General features: G+C 42.7%; 1 protein-coding gene across 1 annotated transcript; it reads right to left on the reverse strand.

Annotated features, from left to right (window-relative positions):
• Positions 1-1,085: 1,085 nt before the first annotated feature.
• On the reverse strand, positions 1,086-2,492 carry LOC137715919 (large ribosomal subunit protein mL54-like). The gene is made up of 2 exons (XM_068455282.1): positions 2,363-2,492; positions 1,086-1,732 (listed from the first exon to the last, which is right to left on the reverse strand). The coding sequence occupies exon 2, from the start codon at positions 1,720-1,722 to the stop codon at positions 1,321-1,323; it is 402 nt and encodes a 133-aa protein (XP_068311383.1). The 5' UTR covers positions 1,723-1,732; positions 2,363-2,492; the 3' UTR covers positions 1,086-1,320.
• Between the last annotated feature and the right edge of the window lie 11,939 nt (positions 2,493-14,431).

Here is a 14,431-nt window from a genome sequence, read left to right on the forward strand (position 1 = left end):
AACCACATTTACCATCAAGACATACATCTCTTTTGAGTACTTGTGTTTGTATAATTTGGAGCCGGTTCGACGTGCTTATACTCTTACGAATATAATCACAATGACTGAACCCGGTGCTGACGATTTGTGAACTTCGCAAAACTAGCAGCCTTGTCTTTAGGCTCTAGAACCTGAAGACCGAGACGTGTTCCTTCCTCGGCCGCAGTCGCAAGATCAAGAAGTCAGCAACGCGCTCAATGCAACATCAACAAATTTTACTCCTCGGCCAACAAGTTGGCACGCCCCGCATCAACCGAAGAACGTAATTAGCTCATTAGTTACTCGGCCTGCGTGCCACGTAGGCTTTATAATTTTTACGTCAACAACCCCTTATCCCACATCGACCAAGTCTCAACCAAATGGATCGTTTATTTACATGGACATCTCAAAGGAGAATATCATGTTCGTACAAAGATAGATAGTTGGCCTCTCCCCTAATAGGGATTTTCAATCGCTTTCGAGCTTACCTGTTTCACGTCACTCTCGCCATTTGCGATGATGGCAAGGTGGGCCCCTTAGTCTTCTACTTCTTGTATTTTTTGAACCAAACAGGGACCGTAGGGCACCCTCACGAGACCACAACTGAGAACATTCCAAGCCAGGTTAAACCTCTTGCCAAGGTCAAGATTGTTCAGGTAATTTCGAATAGTATCATAACTGTGCTTAGCCTTGGAATAGTTAATTTTTGTTTGAAATCTAAGCTACTATTGGTAGATGGCATTGTTTGGGTGTTGATGATCAAGCCATGCTTACGCCTGGGATAATTGATCAAGCTTTCTTTTTCTCTCATGCTGTCGTGAATATTTAGATGAGAAGCTATTTCGTTGTATCAGGTTCTCTTGTTTTCATTATTGAGAATCCAATAGAAGAGGGCTGTATTATCTAGACAATTGCCTAACTAATTGTGACTCATTCCTTGTGAAAACTTGAGTCACGTAAAATATCGGGAACAATAACAAAATTCCAAAAAATCAATTCTATGGATGGCACATAAGCCAGGGTAAATTGCACTCGTAGAAAACTCCAAGCCAAGGTTCAATATGCACTTTATGCCATTCCCACATCTAACCAAGCCAAGCCAACGTTCAATTTGTTCAGAAAACAGGCAAGAATATAACATATTTCTGAGAAAGATCCTCAAAACATACAAAAGAGCATTTCCGCAGAGAAGTACATCTAACCTGCCTTAGATTCATACAGGGACCGAGAAACAGCCTTACCGGTGAAGCTAATACTGATGATTCAGTTCATTTGTTCGCAAATCAAAAGGGCAAATAGAAACTAGTTCTTGGCCTTAAGAGAGTTATTCTCCTTGATACTTCTTCGGTTATCCAGCTTGACAAAACGCTTGAGATCTTCATAGGGGAGAGTTTCAATCTTCTTCCGGCTTAATTCACTCAATGCAGGGCGCTTATCAAGTAGACCCCACAACCAATCAGGGTACTCAGAATCTGGCATGATCTTAGGATCCGTTCCATCCTTTAGGATATTGCCTCCGACCACAGTAGTAGCCTTGACTTCTTTGGCCAGAGTTGACGCTTTCGGTGCATCAGTTTGAGAACCACCCTTTTTGTCCTTCTTTGCTTTGCCAGCCCCAGCAGAAAATGTTCTTTGTGACAGTATCCCAACGACTTCCTTGGTATTGATAACGCTTCTAAATGTTTTGACATGACTCATCGCCATAACTTTATCACTACAAGATCAGATCAAACGACAGAGAAAGGAGTGCCAAAATTAGATTGTGATCTTCAAATGAGTTTCAAAAAGTAGCTAAGTACCAATCTCAACAAACTACATTCTTGTTTCCTCCTAAAACTACATTGAAAAATCAAAATCAAAATCAAAATCAAATCCAAAGATCAGATCATTAAGCGTACCCTAAACCGTAAACTTTCCTCTCAAAACGAAGCATAGAATAATTTCAAAGTCGCATTCGGGTTTAAATTTCTCAATACCACAAACAAGAATATTAAGTATACAGCATAGATCCGTCAATTAAAATTTTTATTCAAAATAATCCAAATTTGAAGAGGAAGGAAACAAAAAAAATCAAATTAAAGACTTAATCAATATCATGGGTATCATTTGTTTCCATTTTAATTTATAATATCGAAAGAGTAGCCTAGAATTTGCTTTCTTTCCCAAACAAAAATAAGAAAGGGGCAAGAAAAAGCAAGTTTTCGAGATTAATTTAGGCATAGATTTTTAGGGTTTAGGCTATCAAGTTATCAAGAAAAATCAGCAATGCATATATATTCCAAAATTGAAATAAAAACAGAGGAAAAATTACAAGCGAAATTGAAAATCAACTGAGATCGCTTACCTCTGAGAGAGAGAGAGAGGGAAGAAGAGGGGTAAATTCTTGAGAGAGAAGTTGATGAGGGATTGGATTTGGATGGAGCGACCTCTCGTTTTTCCGAGAAATCTTTCCTCGAGTTTTCAGTCAGCAAAGCGAGAAGGAGAGGAGGAAGAGAAAAATGATTAGGGTTTTCAGGGCCTGTTCATTCCACGGCGTGTATTTGGAATTGGGCCCAAATAAATGGTGGTGTGTAAGCCCAAACTAATGACTCGGATGACGACATGTATGAGATTGTCTTGGAAGGCTTGAAATCGGTCTTTGACAGCTCTTCACTGTGTTTGATAGAAAAATTAAAAAATATTTATAGGAAATTGACGCGCTTTTTAGAGAAGAACAAATTAGTACTTCTTCATGAATCACTAAAGCACTTAGGTTTCAAAAATAAATAAAAATTTTACGTGTTTCTAATGTAAGCAATTCGAACAAAATTACTTATGAACAAAGGTTTGGGCTCATTTTCATTTGGTGAACCAACCTTTTCATCTTCTTTAATTTTCAACCTAAGTTTTTATTTTTATTTTTAATTTTATACAATAGTATTGGGATGGAGATTAGGAATACGTTGCACAATGAGCATGTTATTATCAGAACTCTCTTGCCGAATTGGCAAGGCAGACGTATCAATCTACAACAAAGCTAGAATTTTTTTAGGCTAGCTGAAATTAGTATCATAAAATTATATGTTTATTTTTCCTTATATAAAATTATATAATAATTAATATAAAAGAACAACAATAGAATATAAACAATTCTTGAAATCATATCCCTAACCAACAACTTCAAGGATCATATAAATAATTAACCTACTAAATAAATCAAGAATAAGTAAATAAAGCGATTAAGAACATATCAAGGGTTATTGTGACATCCCATATTGCCCAGGGAAATGATCCTTTTATGTATATTCTCATACCTACCTAGCACGAGGTCTTTTGGGAGCTCACTGGCTTCGGGTTCAGTAGGAACTCCGAAGTTAAGCGAGAAGGGGGCTAGAGCAATCCCATGATGGGTGACCCACTGGGAAGTTGCTCGTGAGTTCCCAAAAACAAAACCGTGAGGAAATGGTAAGCCCAAAACAGACAATATCATACTACGGTGGTGGAGCGGGCCCGGGAAGTGATCCGTCCCGGGCCGGGATGTGACAGTTACATTTATTGGAAAATTGCAACGAAAAGTAAGGAGTTGCGGAGATAGAGATTTAATTGTGAACTAAAAGAAAATTCTTTTTCTTTTCTTTAGTAAGAAGTGCGGAGGCTAAATTGTATAGGGTAAATGGTCTTTTTCTTTAACGAATAGGATAGAAGGGGAGAGAGGATAGAACTAATTTATTATTTTCAGCATAAAAATATTATTTATTACCTATCCTCCACTAAATATACATGAAATAATAACCTGTATTGGAATTGAGTGGGTTATATATGTTACATGCATTAACATAAGCCATTAAAGCATGAGTTTAAAAAAAGAAAAGAAAAATGATAGTGTTATTCACACACCCTTATTCATTTTTTGTCATTGATCTTCGTCAATTCATTTAATCCGAATGTTGAAAACTGAGAAGCATGTGTAAGAAATCAAAATAAGTGCTCAAGTAGCAGTACACTTACAAAAAACCTCCCTAGACTACAACCCACCTTAGCCTTGTGGGTGGCTCCGCCCGTGGTATCAAGAAATCTCACTACTCATACCAATTAAATTTGAGACTTCTCAATTACAAATGCAAAAGAATATAATTGCACATTATGCTAATAGAAATTTGCTCGCTAAGGTTATAATGGTTAACAATTGAAGTCACAGTAGCTCAAATTCTTTATGTCTTTTGTTAATTGTCTGCTTGGCCAAGTGTGAGGCATACTTTTAGAACTCAATCCAGGGGTGCAAGTTGGAATGGTGTTTTTCATTTCGAAAATAAAACTTATGAATCCAAATCTGAATATTTTCCGAAAAAATGGAATGGAAGTTGGAATGCATTTAGGGAGCCCGATATTTCGGAAAAAAATTCAAATTTTTATAATTATTTACTCAAATTATGCATTTCATAATCAATTTTATTTTATTGTTATTTTGGATACCTTTGGTTCATTGTTTTTATATTAAACATACACTTATTTATTAAAAAAGAATGAGCGTAATAGTACATCAAGAAATTAATTGAATTTATACTTAAACATATACCAAATATTAAGAATGAACAATAAATTACATGTACGAAAAAGTTATATGAACTTCCAAAAGTTATATGAACTTCCGAAACTTTCAAGATTACTTTGATTCAAAAAATTCTGAATATTTCAAAATTTGAAAATTTGAAAATTGTGATCCGACTTGATTCCGAAATTTTAGACCAATGATTGGAAATGTTTTTCCAATATGATCTGTCCGAAAATCTCCCCTAACTCAATCAAATAAACCTCTTTTCGCACTATGTAGGGAGTTAACGGATTTTCTAAATAGAATTTTATATATCTCCATCTGTTACTGATATGAGAGAGCAACTTACATATGTCAATTCATTATTGGATAGAGATGTCACATGACAGTAAATTCATTTCACATAAATCTCCTCCTAATATGGGCCACTTTTTCACCCGTGGCAAAAAATAATGTAGCCTTCTAATTCTTGTAGTTCAATTCCTAAACCTGACTTAATTCTTGTATGGCTCCCTTACTTAAAGTTACATCTGTGGCATAAGGCCTGGTGATAGTTTTACCTCAAAAGGTTTTATTTCTACAATTATTTTAGATGTTCGGTGTAGAGTTTTATCACAAAAAATTTCAAAGGTATTAATTAGCAGCGATATAAATTGTATATTGTTTTGGTATATCTCATATATAAGACTCTGCTCTTCAACATTAACCAATTGAACTACAAGTCGATATCCCATATTTACCTTGAATAAAGATGACATAATTGAACTACAAGGAAAGTCATCCCACCCACCAAACCAATCTAGCTAATTGAAACTATTTTCATCAGATGTTGAAATTAAGAAGCATAAAAAGTTTAAATTAAATTGATACTTTGGGTGAAAAAGCTTTACTTAAGAAGGTTGTGTTTAACATATACTTGAGGAATATTCAGTAGTAAATTGTGTGTTCAAACTTCAAACATGCCCATTTAAACTACAAGAGATTTGGCCTTAATAGAGCATCACAGATAATATAACACGGTTGTTGTAAAAAAGAAGAGAAATTGTGACGAAAAAAGTTCACGGAAAAAGAAACCAAAAGTGTGCGCAAAGCTTGGTTAGGCTAGTATGTGATCAAAGGTGGATTTCATGTAGTTCTTCCCCCTATGCGCTGAAGCTGTATGTACTTGTTTGGGCCCAAAATAATATTGTTGGGCCGAGCATACGGTTGGGCTCGGCCCAAAGCTATGTCAACTACTATGAGCTGCTTGATAGATTATGGGCCAATTAGCAGGGTCGGTCGAGTCCGATCCTAAGTAGGAATAATTCAAAGGTCGAGGAAGTCCTGGTGCAACCAGGATTCCCGGTCAGCAAAGAATAAAGCCTCGGAAGAGGGGAAAGTTCAAAATCCTAATGGGAGTGGGTTTGTTCGAAGTAAAGTTGGAACGGGACAATGACTCCCAATCCAGATAAGGGTGCAATTCGGTTTCAAGGAACGGGTGCTATAAATACAAGAAATCATGCAACAAAAAAGGACCTTCAATTCAGCATACAATTGCCCTGCGCAAAACCTCTCAAGTACCTTGAGATTTTTTCCTTTTCTTTTTCTGCCGACACACCTTCAGTTTGGATAAACAGCACTGTGGAGGCACCCGGCAAACACCTTCAGTTTGGATAAACAGCACTGTTGCCATAGAATTAGCTGACCGAGAAGCACCTTCAGTTTGGATAAACAGCACTGCGTCGAGGCTGACTGGTTACCTATCTAAGTCTCGGCCGAGAAGGGTTTTCGAACCCTTGTTGGTAGAGGTCACCTTGCTAGCCCTCTCGGCGTAGTTAGGTGTTACGAATTGCATTATTCGGCGTATTGGACGCCGAGTGGTTTTATGATTGGATACTCACAAGTGAGTTTCAGAGTTCGGCATTCCGACGGCCGAACTACGTTCACCATCAAGACATACATCACATTTGAGTACCTGTGTCCATATAGTTTGGTCTTGATTTGACGTGCTTATACTCTTACGAATATAATCACAGTGACCGAATCAGGTTCCGACGATTTGTGAACTTCGCAGAATTAGTAGCCTTGCTTCAGGCTCTAGAACCCAGAGACCGAGAGCGTTCATTCCTCGGTTGCAATCGCAAGATAAAGAAGTCAATAACGCGCTCAACGTGACATCAACGAATTTTACTCCTCGGCCAAGCTCGGCCGACGAGTTGGCACGCCCCGCATTCAACCGAAGGACGTAGTTAGCTTATTAGTCACTTGGCCTCCGCGCCACGTAGGTTTTGTAATTTTTAGAGTCAACATTTTGGCACGCCCAGTGGGACCATTGTGCTAAACCTTCGGAGTTTATGACCATTGAGACATGGTCTGTAAAGAAGAAAACAATCATGGGAAAGTCAACAGCTAACTTACCAGTGCAAGGCCTTGGGCAGGATTTGCACCCTGCAAAAAATCCGATCATTATTGCGCCGCCCGAGGCCACAAGCGCGACACGCCGAGAAAATGACATCTATCTCAGCGGACAACCTCGCACTCAAAAGTCCCTAACCAAACAGCAGGCATGTTCGTTGAATGAATAGTGGAAGATTGCGACGACGATGGTGGGGAGGGTTCTGATCCACCAACTAGGTCGTTTATTCGGAGACGACTTGATGAACAGTATCGACAGGTCGAGCAGTCGATTGGTCAAAAGATGAATGATTTACTGGATACAATACGAAGTAACAACGACACACAGACCAGGATGCTTGAACTGTTGGTTAGTAAAGCCTTCGAAGATGGCCAGGTCAGCCAGCCTCGGCAACTTTCTACGAATGTTCCAGTACAAGCCGAGAAAGGGTCCGCCCGGCCACAACCAATCACCTTAGATAAAAGAGGTGGACCGGGCAATAGATCCGAGGGACCAAGCCAGGGAGAATAAGCCGCTTCCGTAAACATGATCGAAGTCCAGAGAATGATTGACTCGGCCCTAAAAAAGGGGCCGAAGTTTCCAAAATTCATCCATCCATACCCGGCTTATGTAGAAAGGTTTGAATACCTGCGAGGTTTCAAGATCCCTGATTTCAGTCTTTTCACTAGGGAATCGTCTTTATCCTTATTAGAACATGTGGCTCGGTTCACAGCGCAGTGTGAAGACGTCAATAGCGACTTCTATAAATTACGGCTGTTTAATTTTTCACTAACAGGCTCAGCTTTCGCTTGGTACATTAATCTCCCACCCAACTCCGTGCAGAGTTGGGAAGAATTAGTCGAGAAGTTCCATGAACAATTCTATCAGCCAGGGATGGAAATGTCCGTATCATCGTTGGCCATGATGGCTCAAACGTCCGACGAATCTCCAATGGAATACCTAACAAGGTTTAAGTCGGCCAGGAATTGGTGCCGAGTACCTCTCCCCGAAGTGGAATTCGTCAGGATCGCCCTTAACGGATTGGACGTGGAATACAAAAAGAAGTTTCTGGGGGCAAATATTCGAGATATGTACGAGCTTGCTCAACACGTTGAGCAGTATGATTATCTGCTCCGAGAAGAAAAGATATCAAAGTCACCATCCCGGGGAACGTTGTATAAGAATCCCACGGTTAGCTATGCATTGGCTAAAAGCGAGGACCCTTAGTATGCTAGTGTGGATGCGGCCGAGATAGTAATAAATAAACCTTATGTCTGCAAGGCTTTAGCTCAAGTGAGTTCCAAAGACACCAAGACCCGTTTGGCCGCCGAGGAGATAAGTAAATCATCGAAAGTATACACTTTCGATATCACCAAAGCCGATGCAATTTTCGATCAATTATTGGCAGCAAAAATCATCAAGCTTCGCCCGGGGCATACTATCCCTAAGGCCAATGAATTGAAGGGCAAGATATACTGCAAGTATCATAATTCTAATAAGCATGCAACCAATAATTGTGTTGTATTCCGAGACACAATTCAAAGTTGGATCGAGAAAGGAAAGTTGAAATTCCTAGAGAAGCAGATGGCGGTCGACGTCAATCCCTTCCCTTCAACAACAATTGGTATGGTGGATGCTCATCTTCCTAAAAACAAAGAAAAAGGGAAGGCCGAATACGTCCCGGTGCAGCATATCCGTAAACGGAATGGTCAAACAAGACTAAAGATTGATTTATTTTCAAATGCACCACCTACGGAACGCTCGGGGCCACCCGTCGATGAGCCTATGACGGGGTCGAGTTGCGAGGAAACTCATGAATCAAGGGTTTTATGCGACCATTGTAAAACACCAGTCGAACCTGGGAAGAAGACATCTTCGACACCATCTACGACCCCTACAACATCGCCAAGGGGACTTGGTAACGGTCCATGACGCCAAGTGTTTGATAGACTCGGCCCACAGGTACTGCCAAAAGACCAGGCTCCGGTCAGGCGGTGTCTTGACTTCGACGTACCTTTCTATAACGAGGATTATTACTCGCGCAATACCAGCAGTTCGGGCTCACCAGCCGATCGAAAAACTTTCAAACCACCCAGGACATCGGATCAACGCTGGTACAGTTACAATTCTCCGACTGGCCTATATACGGCGTTGTCTAAATCTCAAAAACGTCGTCGCAAACGGATAGATTGCATGGCTCGACGACGAGAAGCGCAGACCAGCCCTGCCAACCAGTGGCAACCAAAAAAGGCCGTGGAAAGCATTGGTGAGCGACCAACCCCGACTATCACGATCGAGTTACTCGAAGGGAGAAAAGTAGCGGCTCCCGACTTTGAGACCACTATTGAAGAGTCTGAGAAACGTATCAAGCTTCTTCTTCGGACAGGGGAGACGAGGGCTCGTCTCAAGCATTTTAGACAAGAGGCCGAAAAGAAACTTTCTCCGTTACCACCGCGCTAGCCGTTCATCAAAATACGACGCAATCTATACCCTCCATTCCTTGGTGACTCCTTGGAGTACATACAAGAGTTTCATAAGAAATATTCCGCCAATGACTTGTACGGACTACCCAAGGCGTGTCAGGAAGCCCTCGACCTAGCATTAACTTGCCCTGATGCCGAGCAAATTATTTAGAAAACTTCCGACCCAGCGATAAAAGCTAGATTCCAACATATACGGGAGGCTCGGGTCCTTGGTTTTGAGGTCGATCCTTACAGGGATATTGACGCCGCCGAATTACCCTTTTCACTCGAAGACCTTCAGCATTTGCGATATCATTTTGAAGTTTTCTCGGCTGTATCTCTCTTCGGCCTCACAGCCGACGAGGAAAAAAGGATAGCACGGTTGGATACATATCTAGACACGAGGAATGCCCGTATCGCCTATGAAGAACGAGCTTGTATAACGCAGGACCAAAATAAATCTTCGGCAGTAAACATAGTCGAGGAAAACAGCCAAAATAAGCTAGACTCGGTCAAAACGCCTCAGATGCCGGTTCATACCAAGGCACTCCAAAGTTCGATTGAGGATGCTCCGCCAACTGATACTATGGTTACTTCTGTGGAAAACGACGACCACGATCCGATGGGTCCCTCGGTCCTCGAACATATGGAGATCAGTATGGTCCACTTCCTACCAGCTGAGTTCCAACTAAGTACCTACCAGTCAAATTTCTTGGACGGGGACGTGGTTGCTGAGGAAGCAACACAAGTGGATTTCATCACAAACGACGACGATAGGGAAGTCCGAAACGGGGACAACCTTAAGGCGGCTTTGGCCGAATTATTTCCCCGTTCCTCCTCGGTTAATCTCCAACACCTCAAGCCGTTATACGTCATGGCTCACATCGAAGGATTTCTCATTTCTAAAGTGTTTGTCGACTGTGGAGCCACAGTCAACATTATGCCGATGTCCGTCATGAAGGCCTTACGCCGTTCTGATAACGAGCTCATCCCATCAGCTATCACTATGAGCAGCTTCGTCGGCGACAAGTCTCAGACCAAAGGAGTGCTTCCATTGGAAGTCAGCATTGCCGGTCGTCACCACATGACGGTATTCTTTATAATTGACTCTAAGACCGACTATAACGCATTACTTGGCCGCGATTGGATCCACCAAACCAGTTGCATTCCTTCATCATTATACCAAGTCCTCATCTTTTGGGATGGCAAATCAATCGTAGTACACCCAGCTGATAATCATCCATTTGAAGCCAACATGATTCAGGCTTGCTATTATGATGATCACGTCAGCTATATCACCCTCCAAGGCCTTAACGAAGATGGGCGGCCGACGAGAATTTCGGTACAGAAAGTTATCGAGGTCGGCGCCGAAACTGTCCAACAGGATTCGGCGAGACTTGGCTTGGCAGATTTGCTCACCAATGCCGATGATTGATACCACCAAGCAAGAACGGCGTCAGGCCGCGGTTTCATCGACAATGGAACGTCTGCTGGCCCATTGGTACGCCATCACCAAGCAACCAAATTCCAGCATCAATTTAATCGAATTTTTGGCCGAAGCGGATAATGGCCCCGTTCTATCCTTTGATAAAGTTCAGGCCGCACCAGCCGAACTCGAAGACAATCGGCCCCAGGTTAAGGACCTATTGGAGGAAGTCAATGTGGGCAGGGCCGATGATCCTCGAACATTGTTTATCAGCGCGTTACTCCCACCGTCTATGAAGGTCGAGCTCCGTAAATTACTCCAGGAATTTATAGATTGCTTCTCGTGGAACTATCATGAAATGCCAGGCCTTGATCGAAACCTTGTAGAGCATGAGCTACGTATCAAGGACGGGTGTAAGCCTTTTCGACAACCCCTACGCCGATTTTCGACCGAAGTACAACTTGGCATCAAAGACGAATTAGTTCAGCTTCTAAAAGCTGGCTTTATTAGGACCGCTCGGTACGTCGAATGGTTGGCCAATATCGTCCCGGTGTTGAAGAAAAATAGAGCCCTTCGCATTTGCATCGATTTCCGTAATCTAAATCTGGCCACTCCCAAAGATGAATATACAATGCCAATCTCAAACTTGCTAATTGATGCTGCAGCTAATCATGAATTGTTATCTTTCATGGACGGCCATGCCGGTTACAACCAGATCTTTATCGCCGAAGCCGACGTCCACAAGACGGCTTTCCGCTGCCCTGGGGCACTCGGTACTTACGAATGGGTAGTCATGCCATTCGGCCTCAAGAATGCCGGCGCCACATACCAACGAGCCATGAATATGATATTCCACGACTTAATCGGTACAATCGTCGAAGTTTACATCGATGATGTGGTGGTAAAGTCTAAACGCCGCCAAAAGCACCTGGATGATCTGCGGCAAGCGTTCCTTCGCATGCGCAAGAATAATCTCAAAATGAACCCGGCTAAGTGTGCCTTTGGTGTTTCGGCCAATAATTTCTTAGGATTTTTGGTGCACCATCACGGCATTGAAGTCGACGAAAATAAAGCCTGCACAATCATTAGCGCCCTACCTCCGACAACAAAGAAACAACTCCAGTCATTACTCGGGCAGATAAATTTCCTCCGCCGCTTCATCGCCAATTCGGTCGGTAAGACGAAGGAATTCTCTACGCTCTTTAAACTTAAGCATTTCGACAAATTTGAATGGCGCGAAGAGCATCAAACTGCATTTACGCAAATCAAGGTGGCCCTTTCCACACCACCCGTGCTAATTCCACCTTGTCGCGGCAAACCCCTTAAATTGTATATTTCGGCAGCCGCTGAATCCATTGGTTGTCTCCTCGCGCAAGATAACAATGTAGGGCATGAACAAGCTATCTTTTATCTCAGCCGTAATCTGAATTCGCCAGAGGTGATTGCTTAGCTTTGTTTTTTGCCGCATCAAAGCTTCGGCACTACATGCTTCCATCAGTTACGCAGGTCATCGCCCAAACAAACGTAATTTGTTACATACTTACTCGACCCATCGTCAAAGGCCGAATCGGGAAATGGACGCTCGCCTTATCCGAGTTCAGCCTTCAGTACGTACCCCAAAAGGCCGTCAAGGGGCAAGCTCTCGCCGACTTCTTGGCCCAACACCCTTCCCCGTATGGTTTTGGGGGAGGCGACGTTGACATCGGTTTAGTCACAACACGTGATAACCATTGGACTATACATTTTGATGGTTCCAGTACTTCAACCTCGGCTGGTGTTGGTATTGCCATTTAGTCGCCCGACCACTGCCGCTAGTATTTTTCTCTCAAGTTGGATTTCAGCTGTACAAATAATCAGGCCGAATATGAAGCCCTCATCATCGGCCTCCAAGTTTTACACGATTTACGGGCATCCCGCGTTCTCGTCCTCGGTGATTCTGAACTTGTGATTAACCAACTGAACGACATGTTTCGTTGCATGAGTTGTACTTTAGCGCCCTATCACATGGTCGCCACCTACCTGGCCGAGTCGTTTGAACGGATCATATTTGAACATATTTCACGTATTCACAAAACGGATGCCGACGAACTTGCCCAGATCGCCTCCGGAGCACAACTCACGGGGGGCAAGCTAGGCCAGATAGCAGCCATAAGTCTGCGATCGTACCCAGCCTTGCTCAATCGGCAAACTCTCCAGCGCGCACACGTAATACGCACAAGGGTGATGGTTCCCATCCCTACTAGAACGGGGAGACCCCGTAGAAGTATGTGCCGTCGAGGTGGAACCAGACGATTGGAGAAAGACGATGCTACGATACCTCGATAACCCCAATGGGAAACACGATCGGAGAATGAAGGTCCTCGCCACGAATTACGTGTCATACCAAAATGAATTATACCGCAAGGGTGAGGACGGGTTACTATTATTGTGCCTCGGCCCACACGAGGCTGCCCAAGCAATGGCCGAGGTACATGAAGGAATTTGTGGGGCACACCAATCTGGAAGAAAGATGCGCTGGTTGCTTCGATGACACGGTTATTTTTGGCCCAGTATATTAAAGGATTGCATCGAATATGCATGAAGATGCGTACCATGCCAAATTCATGGACCCGTGCAGAGAGCCCCGGCCGAATTACTCCACTCGATTACTAAACCATGGCCGTTCAGGCAATGGGCAATGGGCGTAATTGGCAAAATCACTCCATCGTCGGGGGTGGCAAAACACGCATGGATAATTGTAGCGACTGACTATTTCACTAAGTGGGTCGAGGCAAGATTATACACCGAATTAACGGCCAAAGAGGTATGCAATTTCGTAGAGGAAAATATTGTGACCAGATTCGGCGTGCCAGAAACGATCATAACTGACAATGGCACCATATTCACGGCCGATAGATTTAAGGAATACGCGGCAAATCTGAATATCCGACTTGAGCAATCAACACCGTATTACCCTCAGGCAAACGGGCAGGCTGAGGCAAGCAATAAAATGTTGATCGGCATCCTCGAAAAAAGGGTAAGAGAAAGGCCTGGGCTGTGGCATTTGAAGTTAAATGAAGCATTATGGGCATACCGAACTTCACCCCGGTCGGCCAGTGGAACTACTCCTTACGCGTTAACTTATGGACACGACGCTATGTTACCAGTCGAGTTGAGTATAAACTCATTACGAGTAATCGAGCAGAGTAGTTTGTTCAGTGTCGAATATAGTCAAGCGATGCGACAAGAATTAGAAGACTTAGAAGAAAATCGGATCAACGCGGGTAACTTATTAAAAGCACAGAAGAAAATTGCCGAGCGAGCGTATAACCAGCGCGTAAGACAGAAAACGTTCGGCGAAGGAGAATTAGTGTGGCAAACGGTGTTGCCTGTTGGGATTAAAGACCCCAGGTTTGGTAAATGGTCGCCGAATTGGGAAGGGTCATTCATTGTTCACAAAGTTCTCGGCAAGGGGGCATATCATCTCAAAGATCGGACCGGTTCAATTCACAAATTGCCAATTAACGGAAAATTTATAAAAAAGTACTATCCAGTCACATGGGAAATTCAAGAGTAAAAGACCATTGTATTAATAACAAGTGAACAGATACAAAGATAATTTTCTAGGGGGTCGAGGGGAG

Source organism: Pyrus communis, chromosome 14 (assembly GCF_963583255.1).
Source record: "Pyrus communis chromosome 14, drPyrComm1.1, whole genome shotgun sequence".
In the NCBI taxonomy this organism is placed as follows: domain Eukaryota; kingdom Viridiplantae; phylum Streptophyta; class Magnoliopsida; order Rosales; family Rosaceae; genus Pyrus; species Pyrus communis.

What these genes read in the sequence shown, in the direction of transcription:
- LOC137715919 (XM_068455282.1), bottom strand. Translation starts at nt 1,722, where the DNA reads ATGGCGATGAGTCATGTCAAAACATTTAGAAGCGTTATCAATACCAAG.